This window comes from Aspergillus oryzae, chromosome 2, assembly GCF_000184455.2.
Source record: "Aspergillus oryzae RIB40 DNA, chromosome 2".
Classification (NCBI taxonomy): domain Eukaryota; kingdom Fungi; phylum Ascomycota; class Eurotiomycetes; order Eurotiales; family Aspergillaceae; genus Aspergillus; species Aspergillus oryzae.
In genome coordinates this window covers 5,236,016-5,259,177 of record NC_036436.1, presented here as the reverse complement: position 1 = coordinate 5,259,177, position 23,162 = coordinate 5,236,016, and the positions used below count along the sequence as shown (strand labels likewise).

General features: G+C 48.6%; 7 protein-coding genes and 1 non-coding gene across 8 annotated transcripts; 5 read left to right on the top strand and 3 right to left on the bottom strand.

The window, feature by feature from the left end:
* Positions 1-232: 232 nt before the first annotated feature.
* Positions 233-634, top strand: AO090003001160 (uncharacterized protein; the record flags this gene model as incomplete). The annotated part of the gene is made up of 1 exon (XM_001820198.3): positions 233-634. The coding sequence occupies one exon, from the start codon at positions 233-235 to the stop codon at positions 632-634; it is 402 nt and encodes a 133-aa protein (XP_001820250.3).
* A 1,720-nt stretch (positions 635-2,354) lies between these two features.
* On the bottom strand, positions 2,355-2,874 carry AO090003001158 (uncharacterized protein; the record flags this gene model as incomplete). The annotated part of the gene is made up of 2 exons (XM_001820197.3): positions 2,355-2,637; positions 2,714-2,874. 2 exons carry the CDS (start codon positions 2,872-2,874, stop codon positions 2,355-2,357), a joined length of 444 nt encoding a protein of 147 aa, XP_001820249.3.
* A 1,551-nt stretch (positions 2,875-4,425) lies between these two features.
* AO090003001156 (putative transcription regulator BDF1) lies at positions 4,426-6,917 on the bottom strand (the record flags this gene model as incomplete). The annotated part of the gene is made up of 3 exons (XM_023235203.1): positions 4,426-4,761; positions 4,823-6,741; positions 6,884-6,917. The coding sequence occupies 3 exons, from the start codon at positions 6,915-6,917 to the stop codon at positions 4,426-4,428; spliced, it is 2,289 nt and encodes a 762-aa protein (XP_023090242.1).
* A 3,099-nt stretch (positions 6,918-10,016) lies between these two features.
* On the top strand, positions 10,017-12,076 carry AO090003001155 (Utp12 domain-containing protein; the record flags this gene model as incomplete). Its single annotated transcript, XM_023235202.1, has 2 exons — positions 10,017-10,046; positions 10,781-12,076. The coding sequence occupies 2 exons, from the start codon at positions 10,017-10,019 to the stop codon at positions 12,074-12,076; spliced, it is 1,326 nt and encodes a 441-aa protein (XP_023090241.1).
* Positions 12,077-12,860: 784 nt separating this feature from the next.
* On the top strand, positions 12,861-12,941 carry AO090003t00012. The gene has a single exon. It is a non-coding gene; the product is annotated as a tRNA-Ser (tRNA).
* Positions 12,942-13,238: 297 nt separating this feature from the next.
* On the bottom strand, positions 13,239-15,994 carry AO090003001154 (WD40 repeat domain-containing protein; the record flags this gene model as incomplete). Its single annotated transcript, XM_023235201.1, has 2 exons — positions 13,239-14,829; positions 14,967-15,994. The coding sequence occupies 2 exons, from the start codon at positions 15,992-15,994 to the stop codon at positions 13,239-13,241; spliced, it is 2,619 nt and encodes an 872-aa protein (XP_023090240.1).
* Positions 15,995-16,405: 411 nt separating this feature from the next.
* AO090003001153 (Rab geranylgeranyltransferase BET4) lies at positions 16,406-17,644 on the top strand (the record flags this gene model as incomplete). Its single annotated transcript, XM_023235200.1, has 3 exons — positions 16,406-16,414; positions 16,644-17,217; positions 17,373-17,644. The coding sequence occupies 3 exons, from the start codon at positions 16,406-16,408 to the stop codon at positions 17,642-17,644; spliced, it is 855 nt and encodes a 284-aa protein (XP_023090239.1).
* Positions 17,645-18,656: 1,012 nt separating this feature from the next.
* AO090003001152 (putative GTPase activating protein (Gyp5)) lies at positions 18,657-21,424 on the top strand (the record flags this gene model as incomplete). The annotated part of the gene is made up of 4 exons (XM_001820192.1): positions 18,657-18,689; positions 18,749-20,305; positions 20,365-21,306; positions 21,362-21,424. The coding sequence occupies 4 exons, from the start codon at positions 18,657-18,659 to the stop codon at positions 21,422-21,424; spliced, it is 2,595 nt and encodes an 864-aa protein (XP_001820244.1).
* Positions 21,425-23,162: the final 1,738 nt, after the last annotated feature.

The following is a 23,162-nucleotide window of genomic DNA, read 5'->3' as shown; positions in this document are numbered from 1 at the left end:
ATATGTGGCGTTGGCAGTAACGAGTTTGTCTAATAATGCCGTTGTAATTGGTGATGGAATTAAATGCGGAGAAAGTCACGCCGAATGGAGTTAAGCTCCAAATAAGCTATGATGCCATCCATTTCCTTTACCTCCACTTTTCTCTGCTCTTGCACCTCCCAGCGTCCCTCTTCGAATGATATCCATCTCCTAGAAGACAGTCTCACCCAGTCAACACCTTACATATCCCATTATGCTCTCCCGCTTTCCTCGAGCTCTCCCAGCGGCCATCCGCCCGACTCTCCGCGTCGGCCGGATCTCAGCGCCAGTAGCTTCTCATTACCAACCTCAGTCGAGTCCGGCTCCTCGCTCATCTCGTCGGGCCTTTCATTGCACCCCTGCAGCTCGTAAAGGCATTTTCCCAGGCTCGTCGGACCCTCCGGCCCCAAACCCGCAAAGCAACAACGTCGCGGGCGCCGCCAGCCATGTCACCGAGCCATCGCCATTGAAAGACGGAGAATACCATGAATACGCGGAACATTATCTCAATGTGCTCCAGAGCGAGATAGAGAAGGCTCAGGAGGAAGGTGCTGACATAGAGGCTGAGTATAGTGTGCGTTCCCTCCGCCGCCAATTTCTCTCTTTGACCTCTTAGATGGGCTCAAGCTCTGTCGCTCTTTCATCTGCTTTGCTTCCCGTCACAAAATCAATTGGTTTACGAAATTCTAATCACTGCTCTGCATATAGGCCGGGGTTCTAAACATCATCCTCCCCAGTGTCGGCACCTATGTCCTGAACAAGCAACCCCCCAACAAGCAGATCTGGCTCAGCTCCCCTATCTCCGGTCCCAAGCGGTACGACTGGGTCGTGGAGGGAGACTACATGCACGAGAAGCAGGATAGTAGGCCCTTTGCAAATGGGCAATGGATCTATCTCCGGGATGGATCGAATCTGACGGACCTGTTGAACACCGAGTTGACCTTGAATATCCCGAGAGATGTCTACACTGAGGAACAGTGACCTGTTTGCTCTGATTACATCGTATGCGACTAGGATATATGAAGATGCGCCTATGTTGCTTGGATCACGAATACATGGAGCTGTGGTGGTCGTAGGATATGAAAGTTCTCTTGACTGAATCTTGGTGGACAATACATTTCGGCATCGAGTACTACACCATATACTTGTTGCGCAGACATAATACAATATGCATATTTGAATTCCGTAGTAAAATATCCCTCCCAAATTCAGTATCGAGATCCCGCTGCTCTGCATATTTCGAACGCACAAGCGACCAATTCTAGAAGGTGATCATCGCCTAATAGTACCACATCGTCATATGATGCGATCTTATTGTGTCTTCACATCACGCCCACTAACGCGCTTCGTCTCATGTTTATGTTTCACCAGCACAAAGTCAAGAGATACGATGCCTCTTAGACAATATTCCCAACCGGGTCCCGCAGCAGGTCCCCCTCACATCATGCACACGGGAAGACCCCACTAACACTCCAGTCTTCCGATCATGTTTACACCGGCGCGATGCGGGTATCCGACTGTATTGCGCTCGCCATGTCGCATGACTCCGTAGCGAAGACTGAACTTCTATGCTTTCCTTCGAGACCCAGACGAGAAGCCGATAGATTCCTTGAACTGTACGTGTAACGACGTATGACGGTATCAGTTTATAGCCCCTATAGTTGTTTCCCTATGTCCCTCTTGAATAGTTTAAGCCTGAACCGCAACGGCGCTGGGACCTTGCTGCTGATCGTCCTTGTGGAGGTCATCCTTGACGATGTTAGTAAGAAGCCAGGCGTATACATGATTATAAAAAAGAAATAGGTGAGAAACGTACAAGGTCAAAGATGACCCGAATCCTCAAGCTGCAGCTGGGGCAAACGGCGATTTCCTCTCCATCGCGAAGATCATCGATCATAATCTCGAATCGGTCGCCACACGGGCATGGGTAATGGTAGAGTTGGGTGATGGGGTCGAAGGTCATATCTTCGATTTCGATCTCGTCGTAGATGGAACCGGCTTCGTCGGCCATTTTTGGTGTATTTTTAGTTAATAAGAAATTATTCTGGGAATTCGGGGAGGGGGCTTGGAGATCAGTGTATAGATTCCTTGAGTCTTATCGGTGGAAAACTTTTGGTGGGATTTATGATCAGGTGATTGAAGTGCGGGGTGATGTTTATTGGCTGGTTCAATAAAATTGTTTTAAAGGTCCAGAATTGGATCATCCAATTGGAGGGCATGTATAAAGTGATGATTATGGACATGGTTTAAGCACTGCAGTCAGAATAAGGCACGATAGTGCGTTTAGGACAAGGGTATCTTAAGAGAAAATAATAGATCGAGAAACGCCCACCCATTCATAATCTTTCAATCTCCGACCTCACATCTTCAATTTCTCGGATTAAATCCCCGTATTGTCGGGTAATATCCCTCATAGGCCCTGTTGCTGACCGGCTTCTACTGCCAGCTCTATCGTTCGCTCGCGAGTCGTCCACCTCATATGCTTTTAGTTCCTCCAGGGCTGACGTCTTTCTCTCCTCCAGCCGCTCTCGGGTGTCTTGGAGGTGCTGGCGGTATCGGCTCAGAGCAGCAATAGTTTCGGGCGTGTGTATCGTGGCACAAATATCCAGTTTCGTCACACTATCATGTTTAATTAGTCTTGGCAGGCCTTCGTAAACTCCTTGAACTTGATTCAAGCCAGTGGGGTCGGACATACCTCAACTTCCCTTCCACGCCCCGTGCTACGGTAGCTAGATGCTCCGCCTTCGCCTTTGTGGCTCGGGCGAGTGCCCCATGTTTGGCGCGCTCCAGTAACACCACCGTACGCTCCAGCACCGCAGCCCTTGTCGCCAGGACCTCCCCCGCTGTCGCTGCCATCCGTGTGCGGGCTGCTGGGAGTTCAAATAGCTGTTTCTGGCGTAATTTACGTATTCGATCTTCAAGCTGTGGGGAGAGAGAAACGGGTGCTCTCATCATCGACTGACGAGCCCTAGTTCGGGGGCGAGATAACTCCACGGACGAAGGATCCGAAGCGTCGCCCGCATTGGCGATCAATCGAAGGTCGTCCAGAGAAGAGGAAATGGCATTCGAGAAGGGTCTAATCAACGCAGGAAGATCGGAGTAAAATCTGTCAATATCTGGGGCCAAGAGAGATAGCGGATCGGCTCCATCCATATCGTCACTATCTAGGTCGAGCTGGCTGGATGATGAGTCCAAATACAAGCTGATAATTGTAATCGTGTCGCGGTACTAGTGATAGGCCATGTATCCTTGTCAGTCATTACTGTCCTCCTTTGTGTAGGCTGCTGGAGTCATGCTGACATCGTCCGGTAAATCATTGTCAGGATCAAAGGCTAACTGTCGCAGTGTTTGTTTCTTGATTTGCTTTTTCATATGATGAGCCCGACAGCTTTTTAGTTCCTAAGCACGATGTTCTCTCAATTTAGCATTCGTGTTGTTCATTCCCCCGAGTGTAAAATCATTTCAGACAGTTAAGGACGTACTTCCAAGACGGCCTTTCTGGCAGGCTGCGCATCGTTGGCGCGGGTCGAAGCATCAGGGTTGAGCAAATTTGTGGTCAAGTGCTGGTATAGTCTCTTGAATTGAGGATTATTCTCGAGTATTGCTGGGTCACAAGGGGGTAACATGGCGACGGTTGTTGCGTTCTAGATAACATATGGTCGCTAGGTTGTGAAGCTTTGGATAAATAACATTTAATCGGTGTGCTGCGTCACCGCCCGCCGATAAGTAGTTACCCTCACAAACATACCGAGGCTCATAGGAGGTATGTAGAGTACATACCAGTCCTACGGGTGATTACTTCAAATATGTATAAGAATACAAAGTCTCAGATTTTCGCTTCCGTTTTCACATTTCTTTCGTAATCATACATGCACTTGGTGCCATCACAACCCTCTCCTCAAGAGTACTATCACTGCGCATCGACTTGCAACTGAAGCATTTCCGCCTTCAGCAGAGAACAAGCGCAAAGCATGCCTAAAGCAAGTCCAACCAACGACGGCAAGAAGTGCCCTCGTAAAGACGAGCAATAGCATATCGTGCGTTCACCACAGGGTTTTGGATCTTGCCACCAGATGCAGGCGAGCGAAAGTGGAGAGCTCAGACGCGACGTTCAACCCGATAGAAGTAAAGGGCTATGTACAAGAATACCAGGCGCCTGATAAAAAATTTTCAGGCCGTCTTCCAACGCAACAGTATCGCTAATAGTAGAAAAGAAAAGACCAACAGAAAAGGGTAGTGTGGTAACACAGGTCAACAACTAAGATGGGGGAACAACTAATTAGAATAATGGATAACGTAAGATGAAGAATAGGAATGCCCAGGGTGACTAGCAAAGTAGATCAACAAGAACAAAGGGGGGAGATTTCCGGAGAGTAATCATTGAGCTAGAATTCATCCAGCGAAGGTTTACTCCTCCTCGCTCTCTTCCGAGTCATCTTCCGAATCGTCGCTACTTTCGTTGGCTTCGACAGAAGGAACTGGATCTGGAGATCGGCCACCACCCTGGAAGCGAGACAGGTTGCTTTCGAGCATGTTGATCTGAGCTTCCTGTTCAAACTTGCTCATAGGCTTGTTCTTCTTGGGTTTGGGAGCAGCAGCAGTATTCATCATAGCAGTGGGCGTCGCCACGTCTTCGTCTTCCATGACCTGGGGTGCATTCTTCTTGACGAATCTGAGCAGCATTAGTAATACATCGTTAGGCAGCTCATCGATATCGAGTTCAATCTCTGTCTCTTGGGTGCCCTAGACGCAAAGGTTAGGCTTCTTAGCTCATGGCAGTAAGTAGATGTGGCGGAGATCGTACCTTTAGAGATGGAACATTACTCTGGATGATCTTAAGCGCTTCCTGCATCTTTTTATCCGGAAGGCTACTGATCCCATTGGATATGATTTGCTTCTCCTGATATGTGACCCAGCGCTGCTTCTCGGGTTTCGATGGCTTTATGCTGCTCTTCTTGTCCTTCTTGGGGAGATTCATGCTTCCAGGTTTCTTGATTTCCTTGGTGCTAGACTTGAGCTTCCCAGCCTTCTTCGATCCGGGTGGTGTCTTCTTTTTCTTCTTCTGAGCAATAGCTTCCACCTGACGTGTCATTTCGGCGATCTTCTGTTGTAGCCGTTGAAGTTCTTCGTCGTCGTCGCTATCGTCCGCATCTTCATCGCTTTCGTCAGATTCAGACTCGGATTTTCCGCTATGGTGCTCGGGGTGCGGTTCATGGGCCTCGAGGTAGCGTGCCTTCTGGGACCATTTAGAGTTGAATATCTCTTCAAACTTTTGTCCAGCAAGGTATGTAGGGTCGCCTGGAATATTGAACTTGAAACAGTTCTTGAAAATAAGGCGCATGTCCAGCTCGAACTCTTTGGCATTCTCGTATTGACCAGTTTTAAGTTTTGTCTGCATGGTCGAGAGGTCCATCGGTTTCTTGATAATGCTGTGGTAGGTAGGGATGTTCAACGCCACCGGATCAACTGGCTGATAGAACGGGACCGCATAATTGAAATGTTTTGGCTTGTGTAGCTCATCTAGAACCTCCTGGCAGAACTTCAATTCCCATTGGTATTTCTTCTTCTTTGGCTTCGTTGAGTAGGGGAGGTCGCGCTTCGGGGGATGGATGGACCGCTTCGGACGTCCATCAGCATTGGTAGAATCGCGACGAATAACAGGCAGACCTTCAGGTCCCAAAGCGAAGGTTGTAGCCTGAGGGGAACCACCAGTTGGACGTGGTGGAGCCTGACCTATACTTGTTCGCGGTTCCCGTCGTGCCGCTGAGGTCTTAGGAGAAGACTTTTTCGGTTTCCTCTCTTCGATATCATCAGGCCTAGGGCAGTTAATCATCTGCTTTTCGAAAGTAGACTTGAGCTTCTGCCCTTCCTGCGCAACAATATGATCGGGACCATTGAACGTCAACGAGTTCTGAACCATGAGATTAAAATCATCAACGACAGCCTTGACTGACTTGTACTCATTATTTTTCAGACGTCTCTCAATGGTCCCGAGATCCATGGGCTGCCTGATAATCTGCGGATAATGAGGGATATTCATCTTCTCTGGATCAACTGGCTCCCGATAAAAGCGCGAGTCGTGCATACGCTTCAGGCTTTGGATCCCTTTGAGAAGGAACTTGTGCTGAACCCTGGTCATAGTCGCATCGCCATTTGTTGCCGCATCCGCACGTCGCTCAGCCACTGGGGTCCCGGGAGGTTTAAATCCAGAAGGGGCAGAACCTTCCCCTCCAATCTTGGTACGTTTCGCGGCAGGCTCGTCTCTTGAATCTGGTTCCCGTCCCCTAGACAGCTTTGTGGGAGACACTGGAACATCTGGCGCATCTCGCATTTCCTGATCTACACTTTGCAAAGGCGGTAGCGAGGGAGCCTTGTTTGTTAGATCATTGTTCGAAGAACCTTCAGCCTTTGAACTAGTGGGAGGATGATGGGGAAGATCAGTCTTCGCGGCAGAGCCCTGAGCCTGGAGACTGCCCCCCACTTCTTTAGCTGGCTTTAAGCTATCTGGTGTTGGTTGCGATGTTTGAGGGGTACCATTATCGGTACTAGTGTTATCGGCTAATGGTTTCCCACTAGAGTTGGTGAGGCTATCACCAGTTGTCTTCTCGTCTATCGCTGAAGATTCCGTGGTCGGCGCTTTGCGTTCCTCGGGTGGGGCAGTCGGTGACTTCGGAGGAGATGTTGTATTGACTCCGTTTGTGGCAGTGTTCTCGTGGCCATTCACTGGAGCAGGTTTGGTCGAATCGGCTTTTTTCTCATTAGAGGCCGCGTCTGGTTTAGAATCAGTTACAAGACCCTGCACACTGTGAGGAGGCAGTCAGCAATTAGTTCCATGTTTCCAAAAGTCGATTGGAAATATACATACTCTTTGCGACTAACATCGACAGAAGAGATGCCATTTGGCGACGGTGGCAGCTGAGGCTTCTCCTCCTTGAGCACAGGAGCAGCCTCCGGAGGCGGGGTCGCCATTGAAATCGATGTTTAAATGTCCAACTGAGGACCAGGATACAGTGTACTAACACGCAGCGATGTAGGCAGCAGCTGGTATCAGTTATCGAGAAAGCTTAAAGCGACAACAAAAATGCACTGAATAGGTATTCTCTGCGCTATCACAGACTAAATGGATCGATTCGTCAACCGTCGACTAAAACCCCCTGATTAAGTGACAAAAGACAGATGAAAACTGTTGCTCAGCAGTCACAACTGCTGCGACGCCGCGGTGTTAGAATATACAGGAAAGATGAGTATTAGCGCGGGTCGGAAGTGGAGAATGCGACAGGAAGCAGAGGAATTTATATTGCCAAGAGGCGGTACGCTGTAGAGAGTCACGTGGGCGGCAAGCCAAATTGACTAAGCGTAAGGCAATCTCGAGATAAAACGGAAGTGGAAAGAAGAATCAAAGGGAGAGTCGAAAAAGAATAGGCAAGTCAGGTGATCTTTGGAAGGATCGCACGTGCCAACTCATATGCCTGAGGCCACAGTGATTAAATGGACCTGGTGGAATCGCGATCGAGAGTGAAGGGTGATAGAAATACAGTTAATTTGGTTTGGGGGTTTGAGTTGTTGCTAATAATAATAATCAAATGAAAACGGAATAATAATGACAATAGTAAATAAAAATAAAAAATAAAGGGCAAGTGCAGTAGCTGTGGCTGGGATTCTTATCTGAAAGCGCGACGCGACAACGCGTTAGACCGTGTAAAAAAAAATAATAATAAATGATGATAATATCCAGGGGTGGTCACGGGTAACCTTGGACACGCAGGTTTAGGCGAGGCGGTAAGTAAGAAAAAAGGGTAAGGAAGGCGTGACCGGCGCGCAGCTCAGCTCAGGTCCAGAAACAGAGACTGAGAAAGTCGGAGGGGGTGCTAGAATCCTTAAGTACGAACGGCCGCGTCGCGCTCGTCCGTCCTCTGCCGCTAACTCCATCGGATACACTAATCCTAATTAAATATTCAGCGGCCGTTGATTGGCTGACGGATGACGCGTTCTACGAGTCCATGGATACGATTGGGTTTTTCCAACTCTGGTGGATCCTCGTACCAGGAGTCCCTTTGTCGGAAACATCCTCGAAAAATATTCAGCTCTCCCCAAGAAAAAAAAAAAAGAAAAAAAAAAAATCAGACATGCAAAAAAAGATCAAGCTGAGATAAGAAATGATTGAAGAACACTGAAAGTCGTTCAAGGTTTGGTTTGGACACATCGCATGAGACGCCACTCGCTAAGTGTATCTTTTGTCATACCGTGAGTGAGATCAGATATGACATACCCAAAAATCTGTTAGGCATTTATGACGGGATTGAAAACTGCATCATGGATATGGTTGATGGCTGGTTTGCTACACACCGATCCAGAAAAGGATGATCTGCTGACCCGAGGAAGCCCCAAGCCCTGAGCCCTTCCCTTGCATTGCATTAGGTCTAGCCTTGGGTTGCTGACATAACCACTAATGGGCGTGTTAGTCATGCCAAGAGAAATATAGAATACTAATGAGAGCATCGACAGAAGCATCGACAGTTCTGATACCTGATCACTTTGATCTCTAAAGAACTGATTCTGCCACACTATAAGTATGAGCTTAACTCGACTTTTCCTCTAGTAGAACCCGTAGCGTAGCGGTGGCGTCTGCCTGTATCCCTTGTTCTGCTGGTCTCAGGACACGCCACATTGCTTTTCGAATAATCACCAATATCGCGCTTTATCAGTCACCCCTGACTTGTCTGTGGAGTGGAACACGACAAAGGGGTTTTTGTGCAGCTGAGTCTGGGTGGATGGAAATGAATCAAAGTGTACCAACCGACAACGCATGACTCTTGTGCGGAGAATATGCGACAGTATGCCAGTTGTAGTCAGAATAGAAACTGCGCATATTTGCTTCCCAAGGCCCGAAGAATGCAACTTGTGAACCTCATGAAGTTCCAATCCTTTGATGAAATCGACCAATAGAAGAAGCAAGCTATGCTTTTTCTCAGTGCCTGATATAAAGGCAAAGCTGCAAGTGAGTTGGAGAAGGCATTTAACCCTCTGAGATTCTGAATATCTGGGTGAGTAAGTTCGGACGTCGAGCTCGATACACTTAGGTTTGTTAGCCGTGGGGGGAGAGGAAATAACAGGCCGATTCGACATTCTGCGAACACGTCTAGGACCGACGCATATGTTGAGAGGAAAGTACAGAATAGTTACTTAGATACAGAGAGAGGCGGGCGATTAGATAAGACGCCTGCAGCACTTAGAAGGGCGCTAGACCATAACAGGTCAAGCGCCATCTACTGGCTCTACAGAACTTTTTTTTCCTTCTCAGCAACACCGCCCAAGAGACGGCGACAGTCTGCAGTTCAACAGACTCTCAACATCCAGGTGTCGCTCAAAGTCGAAGCGGGGCTAGGATTATTTTACTACCTGGTGTCTGTTCCGTGACACTGTTTGTTTCTACTTTCACTTACAGATCTGGTCAAAATGAGTAAGAAGACGTCTCGTCCGCCCGCCTCGAAAACTTCCTCCGCTGTGTCGCCCGCGATATCCGGCATGACATATACGGGGAGCAAATCTTCGATATTAAAAGCGTCATTTGCACCCTCTGAATATCAATTGGCGCTTTTCGCGTCTGTCATTCAGGGTCTTGGTGCACAGCATTTGCGAATTCATGATACGAATACCGGCCGGTTACAATGCGAGCATGTTTTGGGTCCTAAGGAGACGATCACCTCTCTAGACTGGGGATACTATCCAGGAAGGCAGAAGGATCGCGATCAACAGTCGAAGAAGAAGAGGAAGCGACACTCCGACGTCAATGGTTCCGCCGGTGGGTTCGATCAGGGAGATGTAGTTGTCGCCTTTGGCACCAGTGCTTCAGATATCCGGATGTACTCGCCTACGGAGGACAAGATTGTCGGTACACTTGCTGGAGCTCACGATGAAGGGGTTAAGGATTTCAAATTTACTTTGGGCAAGCCGGCTCAAGAAGGTTGGAGTGTCGGTGGTGATAACAAACTTGTCCAATGGGATCTACGCACCGGGAAAAGCACAAAGTGAGCTTATATGCCCTTGTCGTGGGATTTTCGAGGCCTTTCTAACATCGCATCCTAGGATAGTCAACCTACCTCCATCCTCGGTGGTCACGAGTCTGGCACGCCCGCTTCCCTCAAACCCACCTGTTATCTGCGCATCTCAAACACCATATATAATTGATATTGATAATAACGAAGCGCCAATTGCGTTCCCCGCCATGCGCAATTCTATCCATACTCTTCTCACCTCCTCCACTGAGTCCGCTTCTGCCGGGTTATTCCTCGGCTCCGATAATGACCGTTATATCAATGTGTTTGATCCTGAAAGTCGGAAACTCGTAATGAATTTGGTGGCTGAAAAGGAAGTATCTTCGTTGTCATTGTACACCGGCGTCGGGGGGAAGGCAGGCGACTCGTTGTCATTGGAAAAGCAAGCCCTGGCAGCTGTAACTGACGACGGCACAATTGAGCTTTTCATGAGGCCTTTCGTTCAGCCAAAGGACTTGCAGGGAGGTAAGGCTGCCACGAGCTTGAAGGCAAAGGGAAGGCAGATGACCAGGAGAGCAGAGTGCTCCATTAAAATCACGCGCCACGAGGGTTCTGATGCGCTCGTCCCGGTGGTAACAGCATCGTTTCAAGGTCGTGATCTAGTCATTGCTTATGCTGAAGGAGGCGTCATTCCTATTTTCGAGCGTGTTTCTTGTCTCGAGGAAACCGACGAGTTGGCATTCACGGGCACAAAGAATATTGTCAAGAGCAAGTCCGACTCGGTACTCTCATCGGTTACCACGAACGGCGCAAGGAAGACAGGTGAAAGCCAGGTCGATGAATCCAAGGTAGTGGTACAGCAAGGAGATCTCGCAGATGATGATGTTGAGATGCAAGACTCCAAGCAAGACGTTGTCTCGGATAGCGATGAATACTCGGACGATGATGACCAAGATCGCAAGCAGTCGGGTGAAGTGAAGGAAACTGAAAAACAGAAGGGTACCGACAGCGATGTGGAGATGGATAACGTGGGAGACTCCGATCCTGAAGATGAGGAGGACGAGACGGGCGAACCCTCCTTTGGCGAGCTCATGCGGGCAAATGCAGCTGAGATTGATGTTGAGGCTGAACTAGAGGACGATGTCCGCATCGGGTCTCTTGTTCCTGGGAAACCCAACAAAGCAGTCCAACAAATTCCATCTGGTGTCTCGCTCTCCACCGTCCTTACGCAGTCCCTCAAGACTAACGATAACGACATGCTTGAATCTTGTTTCCATACCGGTGAGCTCTCGATCATCCGGACGACCATTCAACGCTTGGAGTCGTCCCTGGCTGCTACACTTCTCCAAAAGCTGGCTGAGCGCCTTGCTGCCCGGCCTGGTCGGTACGGACACCTCCTCGTGTGGATTCAATGGACATGTGTCGCACATGGCGGGGCGCTCGCTGGTCAGCCAGATCTCTTGAAGCGTATGGCTACGCTCTACAAGGTTATGGATCAGCGCTCATCAAGTCTGTCGTCTTTGCTGCTGCTTAAGGGTAAGCTTGATATGCTGGACGCGCAACTCGGCTTGAGGCAATCCATCCGCAGTGGGGCGGAGGGGATGGAGAGCGAGGATGAAGACAACGTCATCTACGTCGAGGGAGAGGAGGAGCTTGAGGAGGAGGATAGCGATGCTGAGACTGCAAAGCATATGGCCACTCCACGGACCAAGTTGATTCGTGATCAGACCTTTGACGAAGACGAGTCCATGCTGAACGGCGTCCAGTCTGGCATTGATGAGTCAGAGGACGAGGAAGAGGGAAGTGAGGAGGATGACGATGAGAACGAAGATGTGTTTGATGTTGAGGCAGAGGAGTCTGCTGGCTCTTCCGACGCTGAGGAGTCCCTGGAGGAGGACGAAGACGACGAGGATGATGATGCCGAGAGCGCCGGCTCGGTAGCCGATTTCATTGCCGACACAGAAGATGAATCCGAGGATGAAGCTCTTTCCGCTCCCCAGCCGCCACCAAAGAAGACCAAGCTGGGTAGTGGAGGGAAGGGGAAGAACAAGGCGAGAAAATAGATTAGATTTTTATACCCTGTTCTTCTGTGTTTGTTCCTGGGGTATCGTGTTTCTTACACCCAGACAAAAAGTGCTCAAAAAGAGAAAGAAATTTTTTAAAACTGTTTCATGTATTCCCATAGTGTATGGGGACCTTGTTCACTAGCATCTACATTGGCTTGCTACTACCATATATTTACCTATCTTCATGCATCTATCGCGCTGATATATGTTCCTAGTTTTGCTGACACGGGGGTGAGCACGTACAAATCCGAGGTTTCTCAGTCTCTAGACCTATAGCTTTACACCTATCTCCTTATTCAGAGACGAATACCTATATACTCGTATTCCCCGTTGCCTATCCACCGTACGAGCATTACGCCGGCAGAGTAAGGTAGCTCGTTCAAGAGCTGTCCCTTGGGCGGTTCTTTATTCTTGCGTACTCATACTGTGCGTATGTTGTCTGTGTGCTCCCTCTGAAACAATGCGCCAACTTTGGTAATTGACCTAGTTTTGTACTGGAGAATATCCCGTGCGTCAGCAACGGGGGATATATATATATAAGACCCCAAATCTACAACTTCACACCATAGACCAGACCAATAATGCATTTTCGATAAAATACCACGCGAAGACGAGCTAATGGGAATAGAACAATAGCCGGAAGAATTGAACGAAGATGTACAAAGTTACTTACAGTAGATCGATACCACATTTCTGAGGATGTACATATGTCGTCGAAGCACAGGAATGTACTCTTTGTGTAGGCTTATATACTTAAATAGCAAGCAGAAAAACATCAATCGTCAGTGTGGCCGAGTGGTTAAGGCGATAGACTAGAAATCTATTGGGTTCGCCCGCACAGGTTCGAGTCCTGTCGCTGACGTTTCGTTTTTTATTTTTGCCTTGTATTTCTCTGCTAGAATTTTCCCCCCTGGTATGACGCGATTACGAGTGTTTTGACGACATGGAATATATGGGAGTCAGTGGTGCTAGCGGCAGTGGCACGACCTACTGGAGTAGCTAGCGACCAGGCTCCAGCTTGTCCTACAGACTGCTGTATCATAGCCATGACATGTCTATTACTGTGCCCCATAAGGATACCTGCTTGACATGATATGCCAATGGACTAAGTATATAGTTGCCAATGTTCCAGAAAGCTCTGCACCCCGAAGCTCTAGCATCAACGAATGACTTCCTTCCCTGGGGCTTCCAAACCTTCGATGCCCTCGAGGATCTCACTACCACCGTATGGCCCAGAAGCTGCAGCCTTTTGTTTTCTTCCACTGCTCCACACCTCATGAAACTTGACACTTTGGTCACTAGAGGCCACAATGATACATCCTTCTTCGACCGTGCGTGGACACCAGAGCCCTCCTTCTTTGGCCCTAGGCCGCACAACTGCCCGCCGGTAATGTACACTTCCTCCCTTCCTGTTTGACCTGAGTTGATTTACCAAACTAGATATAGAAGAGCCATCAGGGCTGTCTAATTTATCAAGCACATAAGTGGGTGGCCTGCAGGGGTAGCTAACTGCACAGAGGGCTCGGCCGCAGTCAACATTTGACTCATTCTCTATACGATCCCAGCTACTACCGTTTGGGCCCCATGGGATTGCAGCGATCTGCTCACAGCTTGGCCAGGCAAAGACAGCAATTCGGAACGGATGCTCTGGTTGTGCGAAGCCAAAGGTGGCGACAATCTCTCTCCTTGTCTTGCTCCAAATAAGACCAGTCACCTGAGCGTAAACGTTGATAGTAGCCAGACATGCGCCGGACGGCGTGTGGTAGAAGTGAATGGCGCGGTCATTAGAGCCCCCACCTGTGGCTAAGAGCGATGGCTGCCAGGGAGCGAATGCTATTGCTTTAACCGCCGCAGAATGGACAAGCCGATGCCTCTGATAGTTTGGCGGCACTATGACCGTTCGGTCGTGATCTGAGATGAGTGATCCCACACGGCTGAGAAGAGCTGTCGACAAAGGCGCGGTACCAGGACGGGAAGATGTTGGTAAATTGCGAGCGATGAAGTGTCTATGTAAGAGCTGTTGATGTGTGTTCTCCACGAATGAATTGAGACGACTCTGGCGTAGCGTATTCGGGCGCTTCGAGATTATGCCTAATTCTCCTGGGGGAATAATATCTTGCAGCTCGAATAGCATACACGCATTATCATTGCCACCAGTAGCAAGAATCGCTCCGTCTGGAGACCAGGATATGCCACAAACCTGCTGTGTATGGGCCGATATCTTAGCAATAAGGGTCATGGAGCCTTGCCAGTCAAAATCTTCCCGGATCTCATCGTCAGGCCACTCAACTGAGTAGTACCAGACATTACCCAGATCATCGCCGACAGCAAGATCTTCTGTGTCTACCTCGACATGTTTGAATCTCTCTGACATTCTGCGCGAATTCACATGCTTGAATGCAACACAAGTGATTGTATAAGGATGGTTAACTTCAAAACGTATCTCCGAATCAAAAACACTCCAAAGGCTGAGTGTGCCGGAATGCCTGCCAACAGCCAGAATGTCTTTCTCTCCACTCTCCGAGGAGAAAGACAGAGAGGTTACAAAGTTCGAGGGATGTTGGTCAGCGAAAGGTGGGTACTGTACGCCAAAAGCTTCAGACCAAAGGTAAACATGGTGGCCAAGACCGACGGCAAGAATCCCAGAAGTGATTGAATATGCTAGTGTTGAGCAATAAAAGTCATCGCGGAGGTTAGGTGCGTCTAGTATACGGAATGGTAGCGTTGGTACAATTCTTGCGCTATCTTCCCTTGGTAGAGGCGTAATACTCCCTATGATTACCATGTGGAAATGTGTTAGACGGTTCAAGAGACCATGAGTGGCCGGCAACCATGCAGCACCATTTGCAGTTGAAGTATGAAAAAAATAAAATAAAAAGAACTGTACTTACACCTGTTCTTCTCTGCCTTCTTCCATGCATTGTCTTTCCAGACTAACGGCGAGAATCGCTCGTAGAGGGGAGAGAATGGAGCTGGAGTGGACTCAAGTAGCGGCCAGCAGTGATGACTGTTGAGAAGGGTTCTTGCAGGGTCAATATCCAATGCAAGAGCCACCCTTGACTCGTATTTGGATTGTTTCTCGGCCGATTCTACAGATGGCAAGAAACTAGCATTGTACATAGGAGCAGCTGTTCCACTTGTCAAGGGTCCCCCGGAACGGCTAGAAGTTGTCCTAGATCGTCTGCCTACGGCAGTAGATGCTCCACCAACATGCCAGACAGCCCCGTTACTCACTTGTCTAGGCCCGGCTTCTGGATTTAATGAGCTATCAATCCCTGTGATGGCCGGAAGATTGATAAAACGGGGCCCATAGTACAGTTGTAGTGGACGTCCTGAGGGTATTCCAGGAGTGCTTGCAGATCGTCTTGGGCGCGTGGGCATAAACGGGTCTTCTTTCTGTGAACGATGGCGCAGAAATCTCTCCTCAGGGGATAGCTCCTGAGGGCTCTTACCAATATGAAACAAGGTTGATGGTGGATTCATAAATTGCCTAACGGGTATGAACCTGTCCGGTGAGGCTGGGGATTTCGAAAAATCGCCATTTGTATTAGTTGTAGTATACCTCCTAGCCTTAGGTCGACTTCTGGCAGGCGATAATGGCTGTTTGGCAACACTATCTACCTCCACACGTGGGTTCTTTGAGTTGCAGACAGTATGACGCCTTTTGCTTGCCACAGGCACATGAAGAGGAATTGTGCGACTATCTTTGTATTCCCCCGAAAAAGGCGAGCTGGGGCTTAGATTAACTCCATAATGAGTGACAGGCCCTATGAGGGGCGGTGGAGTAATAGCATGGTCATTTGATTGATTGGAGTCGTCATCACTAGAGGTGTCCGAGATGAGCTCAGGCCTTGACGGTCTACTTTCCATGAAAGGGTCCCGCTTCTGCAATACATGGCATTTAGAGCCTATCATTGCTATAACAACGCTCAGCTGTTGCGGTTGGCGGCCTGTAATAGATGTAATAATTGAATGCTATGGTCAGCTCTGGAATGGCTTCAAAGTCAAAAAGAATGGGGTTACGGGTCCAGATCATAGAAACCTAGACCCCGAATATAAGACTATTGTGCTGTAATGCGATAACATATCCCTTGATAAACAGTACATAAGTTGGAAGCTGAAGGAAGGTGGACGGTGATCCCGTATAGATGAGGCAGTATAGTATGGCACGTGACGTCCCGATAGGGAAAGCACTCCAAACGGAGTTGAGCAGCCGTGACTTCTACTTCATCGTTCTCCTTACTGGTAGGCCTGTGAAAACCATCCGTTCCTGGTGGTGGCACGTTTCAACTAGTCAGGTGTTTCATAGATAGACAACAGGTCAACATGGCCAGCGTAATTTTTGACCTCCCCTCTGCATACCCCACACCTACTGATGGATGGTTCGGCAGCATGGGATACCCCGCTACAGCCTGAAGGAGAAATCCGAAGAGGCTCGTCAACAAGAGCTTCGCAAAATAGAAAAATACCAGGAGTTGGATCATTTAGTCCGTGCGAAGGTATATCTACTTTGTTCCTCAGAATACACACGGCGTTCTGATAGGTAGTCCAGATTGCAGAACAGCAGTATACGCCTGAAACCCTTCAGAAAATCTCCGAATTGTTGACCAAGAATCCGGAGTACTACACGGTGTGGAATTATCGACGCCAGGTTCTGCGACACGAATTCACACAAGCTGCATCAAGTGACTCGGCTGAAGCTGCAGCGGATAGGATAACTACTTTAATCAAGAATGACCTGCTGTTCCTGATGCCGCTACTGCGCAGCTTTCCCAAGTGCTACTGGATATGGAACTATCGTTTATGGCTTCTAGATGAAGCTAAACGTCTGCTGCCGCTCTCCATCTCCCGGAGAATCTGGGAAGAAGAGCTAGCGCTTGTGGGCAAAATGCTTCGCCTAGACAGCAGAAACTTCCATGGCTGGGGCTACCGACGAGTTGTTGTGGACACGTTAGAGACACTAACGTCCGAAGAACAGGGGGAAAGTATGGCGCAAGCAGAGTTCGAGTATGCGAAAAAGATGATCGGGACCAATCTCTCTAACTTTTCCGCGTGGCATTATCGGACGAAGCTTATCCAGCGATTGCTAAATGAGAAATCAGCCACTGATGCGGAACGAAGAAAGATGCTCAATGACGGTACGTTTCCCTATCTTACATAAGAAATGATCGCTTTCTTCGCTAATGCAACTAAGAACTGGAGCTTATCCATCGCGCCCTGTGTGACCCATATGACCAGTCACTATGGTTTTATCATCAAAACTTAATGTGCACATTTGACCCGGCAACATCAGGGCAGACGATGGCACCAAACCTCAGTCAGTCGGAGCGGCTGGACTATGTCCGCCAAGAGATCGAGGAGATTCAGGATATGCTGGATGGGGCAGAGGATTGTAAGTATATCTACCAGGCATTAATCGACTGTACCTTGTTGGCATCGAAGATACAAGGGACCATGTCTAGTGACGACCAACAAAAGGTTTTGAGCTGGATCTCGGAACTGAAGAAAATGGACCCGCTTAGACGTGGACGGTGGTTGGATTTTGAGCGATCACTCTGTGCTTAAAGGAGCTCCTCCTTGCTTCACAATTCCTGTATAAACATATCATAGAACGCTAAATGCGGAATTACCTTTTCATCAAGTCGACTCCTTAATTCCTATAGGTCGAATTGTCGGTGGTGGTTAGTCCGTCGTTTAGTTTGGAGTCGTCCTTATAGTAGGCGCATTTAGTTGGGCTGTGGGGACCAATAGGTTTTTTTTCATCCATGGATGGCAGAAATTCAGGGGAGTTTCAGGAATGTTTACAAATTACGGATACACTTGAATATTTACTAGTAGACACTAAACTCGTAGTCGAAATACGAAACTTATATATACAACATTTTAATTTGAACCACATTTACATACGGACAGGAAGATCAGATGTTGAAAAGGAAAAGAAGGAAAGGACAATCAAATAATATAAACATTAATAGAAAAAAAAAAAAAGGAAACAATAGGGAAAAAGAAAAGTATGCACTGATCAGTACTTTTGACCGGGACTCTAGACCCGCCAAGCTTTTACCAGCAAATCAGCCAACGTTACCAACGATCCCATTGAGATAGTGGAAGTCGTCGAGTCTCTCTCCTCCTCAATAATACACAATACATACTATAGAAACATAAAAATTAAAAATAAATAAAATTAGAATAAATAAACCACAAACTCAGCAAAAAGTCATATACCCCGAACCTTAGTGTCTTGGTTTATTTTATATTTTTATCTTTACTCCTTCGTCCCCTCAAATTCCCTTCTGCCTTTTGACACCCCTTCAAGTGGCCCATTTCCACTGGTGGCTGTTGGGGCCCATTCCATATCCAACCCCTTCTCCGTCAACTAAACAACTAAACCGAACCGCGTGGTGGCTTCCACTCTGTCTCACAACCTCCTTCCCCCTGCTTGCCATGGCCCTTCCGTTCTTCTGATCATCCTCTATACTTTGTTTTTATATTCCAATACCGACTGTGATATTTGAATTTTCGATTGGACAAATCTTGAACAGACCTATTTAACTGCCCCAGGGGGCTCCGGTTCATCATGTCTAGACGGAATAGCAGAGACTATGAAGGAGTAAGATACTACCGGCGCCCCATGGTTCTACAATCTAAACTCATTGACTCTTTGACCAGGACACCTTCGACGATGCCCTGGAAGCTCCAACATCTCAAAACAATTTGACCGTGTCGATTCCCCAGAGTTCCTCCACCCGCTCCCTAACAGACAGTCCTCCGAGCGCTTCGGCTACCACGCCTCAGCTAAGCGACGCGCCCTCCCTGCCAACCGCTCCACAGGACGAAGTGAAGACAAACGGAGAGACAAGTGATGCTCATTCGGACACACGGTCGGAAGCGGAGGAAACGCCTCGCAAACAAAAATTACAGAAATCCCCACTGTTGACGGCTCACCGATTGTCTACCACTTCCCTCGACGAGGTGAATCTTGCCAGCAACAACAAAGATGATGAGCCCTTCGAGAATCACGATATAAGTCCGGGCCACAACCCTGGTTCTCCTCCACTATCCTCTAGGGATTCGATGTCGGCTCAGAATCCTCGCCTGTCAGACCCTGCTCCTCCAGTGATCAAGAACACAGCCCCTGCTGCACCGCCACCACCACCTGCTCGAAAACTCACAGGCCCATTTGCCTGGCTTACTCGGAGTTCGACGGGAAGCAAAGAGACGAAATCACCCCCTCAGAACAGTCGCCGGAGCACGGCTGCTTCTATATCCACGATCTCCAGTAATCCTGAATTGGCCGGCCGAACACAGGATGGTGAGGATCAGGATGGTGCGAGCACGGGATCCCGAAAGCCAGCTCGCAACAGCTTGAAGGATCAGTTTAAAATGCTTAGGATGCGGGATGAGGGGCTAGTTTCGGAAAATGATGAAGCAAGTGTCGCGTCGGGACGTGCAAGCATCAGTCAATCCGCTGGAAGCCCACCCCCAAGCATCCCAGAAGAACGGGAGAACGATTCTGCAGCTATAACAGCAACATCGCCGCCCAATGTGCCGCCAACGGTGAACCCAAATCTCGCTCCGGGAACAGTCTCTGGTTTCTCGGCCTCAGCAACTGACGCAGCGGCGCCTGTCGATTGGGAACTATGGCAGCAGTTAGTCAACCGTGGTCCCCAGGCGCTGAAGGGCACGAATTCCGAAGAGTTGAACGCTGCTATCAAGCGGGGAATCCCGCAGACCATTCGAGGGGTCATCTGGCAAGTCCTGGCTGACAGCAGAAACCCCGAACTTGAAGAAGTTTACCGGGAACTGGTTGCGCGTGGCACAGAAAAGGAAAAATCCCGAACTTCCAATGGTACGACAAACGGAGAGAAAGAGTCCGCATCCTCATCTCGATCGTCCATCCGTTCCGAACATTCTGGGTCGGCAGCGCATTCGGTCAACGGGTCCCCTAGCCCTTCACACGAAGTGGACCCGGAAAAACTGGCAAAAGAACAGTCTGCGAGCGAGGCAGCTCGGAAAAAGAAGGAGAAGGAAGACGGCGTGGCCCTACAGAAGCTGGAAAAGACTATTCGGCGGGATTTGGGTGCTCGCACGAGTTATTCCCGCTACTTTGTGTCGCAAGGGAACCAGGAAGGTCTGTTTGGCCTGTGTAAAGCGTACGCTCTGTACGACGAGGCCGTGGGGTATGCACAGGGCATGAATTTTATTGTTATGCCGCTGCTATTTAATGTAAGTGACTTGAATGCACACCTCAAGAAAGGTCTCATGCTAACATGCATTTCTTATAGATGGATGAGGCTGAAGCATTTACGCTGCTGGTCAAGTTGATGAATCACTATGGCCTACGAGAGATGTTCATCCACGATATGCCTGGTCTGCACCGCAGCCTTTTCCTTTTCGAACGTTTGCTCGAGGATATGGAACCTGCCTTATACTGCCACCTTCGCCGGCGAGGGGTACATCCGCAGTTGTATGCCACGCAATGGTTCCTGACCCTCTTCGCATATCGCTTCCCCCTACAATTAGTTCTCCGCATCTACGATCTAATTCTTGATGAGGGACTCGAAAATACAATCCTTAAATTTGCGATCGCCATTATGCGTCGAAACTCCGAGGCGCTTCTGGGTATGAAGGACATGACTCCACTGACCACCTTCCTTAAGGAGCGCTTGTTCGATGTCTACATTGACAAACAGCCCTCGGCGTCGTCCATCCTCGAGTCTGGGTTCTTCGGCAGCTCGGGGGCTGCCGACAAGGAAGTGTATCGCGCGGATCTTTTGGTACAGGATGCTTGTGCTGTTCCTCTTGATGGCGAGACGATTCGCGCCTATACGGCGGAATGGGAGGAAAAAGTACGGACTGAAAAAGAACGCGAACAAGAGCTAGAGAACCTCAAACATACGGTAGCCACACAGAGTGCCCGGATCCGATTACTGGAAGAACAAGCTGAGGCGTCGGACAAGGAGCATGTTCAGCTTGCTTCTGAACTTGTCCATCTCAAAGTAGAAAATGAGGAGCTAACTGACCTGAACGACGCCTTGAATATGCAGGTCAAGAACCTAAAGATTGTAGTGGACAAACAGCCGGCAGAGGTCGAAGAGAAGCTCCAAACTGAGATGGATCGCATCATGAAGCGCAACATGGAGGTACAGAATGAAAACCGGTCAATGGTGGAACAGATGGCGGAAATGGAGAAAGAACTCGTGGAGGCGAAAATGAAATGGGCAGAGGTAAGCCGCACCGCATACTTGCCGTTTAGAAAGTAGTATCTAACGTTCGCTGCAGATCCATGAAAACCACGAGAATCTGAAACAGAAATGGAGCGATCTCCGCAAGGCCCTTGATTAAATTCCACTCATTTGTGAGCTTTTTTTGTACATTTCACCTGTCCAAATGTGACGGGCCTCCTCACCTTCCTGGTCTCCGACTTGCGTGTACATTTCTCTGACGGAGCGTTCTTAGTGTTTGTCCGTTTCGAGGCTTTCTGGCAAGGACAAATGCTTGTTGTATCATCATGTTTCTCTTCTAACGCAGCGCGAGCTCTCGGCAGCGTGCCGAGATTTTTTATGAGCAGGCATCTTATGAAGCGATTTCCATGTTATGAGTGACTTGGTCAATTCCAGACCGCATCCGCTCTCGCCCTGTCTGATCCCCCTGATGCTTTCAGTGTCTGACTTAGTGTAGCGGATATTTTCTTGATTACCAGAATAAGAGATCCCAATGTATGCAGTCTATATCATGGATACATGTTATTCAAGGTTATGGGCTTACAATCTAGCCCCATCCAACCTCGAGTCAAAGAAAAGCGAATAAAAAAAAGGAAAGAAAAAAAAAGAGAAATCCATAATCATTCACAGAACACTCTCATAGTACGTAGTCAAAACATCCTCCTTAACCGGTCCGGCCACAGCCTTCAGGGCCTTGTGCGCCTCACACTCGGTATCATAGTACTTCATATCCTCCAACGAAGCGAACGTCGTCTTGACGGACAGCGTGTATCCTTTGTTGCGGGGGTCCGGGAAAGAGTGTCCCGCTGTTGCAGCAAGAATGTACGGTTTGCCGTCCTGCACAGAAGTTCTCGTTAACAACCCCTCCATAGATACACCGAGGTCATTGGAGAGGGTCGAAGAATAATTACCTTGGTCGCTGTCTTCGCTAGAACCTTGTATTGCTCTAGAACTTTGTTCCGGTCTTCTTCTTTGGGAATGTTGAAGAGAGTGATGCGTTCGATGGGGGCCATTTTTGGTATTTCCTCGTCTGGTTGCTCGGTTTGTGATGTAGTTTATAGCAGCGGGAGTTTAGGTACCGGAGGTAGGTAGGTGAATGTGAATTTAGAGACAGGTGGCTTGCGATGTTTCTTGGATATAATCTATGGAAGAGAGAAAGGATGGATGACTAGGTATATATACCCCCGACGGGGACGGATTTATAATTGGCGTAACCAAGTACGCGTGAGGCGGGGTAATTGGTGATTTTAGATTGTATTGTATTGGACCCAGTTATTATTGCGAGTTTCTACTTGGTTCTTTTCTTACAGTTGAAGTTTATGGATTGAGCTGCGTCGTTTCCCTTCCGACGGAGTTCGGATGTCGGTTGGAGTCGGATGTTGATTACCAATGCTGCGTTTGCTTATTGCTTGCCCCGTAAGACTCGATGAGACATATTTTGGATAAAGAGGTCGATATTGGATTGCTTGATAACGAGAATAGGAGTAACATGGTGACCTGATTGTGCTTTGAATTGATACTTTCATGCAGCAATAGTGCGGAATGGAGTCCGTTTTGGGACGCAAATTTCCGTCCGGGTATTTCTTTTGTCGATCCCGCGGAATCAGGGACACTGCGTACCCCTCCATTGTGTCCTTTGCAACTTTTTAGACTCCCAGAACCTTCATTCATTGGACCTCACTGGGTTCGCTGCGCTTGTTTTGGTTATGACCATATGTTGATTGAGCGGGTTATACGCGATGAGGGCCAAAATACCAATGATGGATTTGACTGTGGATTTCGTCAGGAAGGACATGCAGTGTCTCCCGTATGTCATTGTCTCGGTTGAGCTACAGCTTTGGATGCGGTAGTAGACAAGC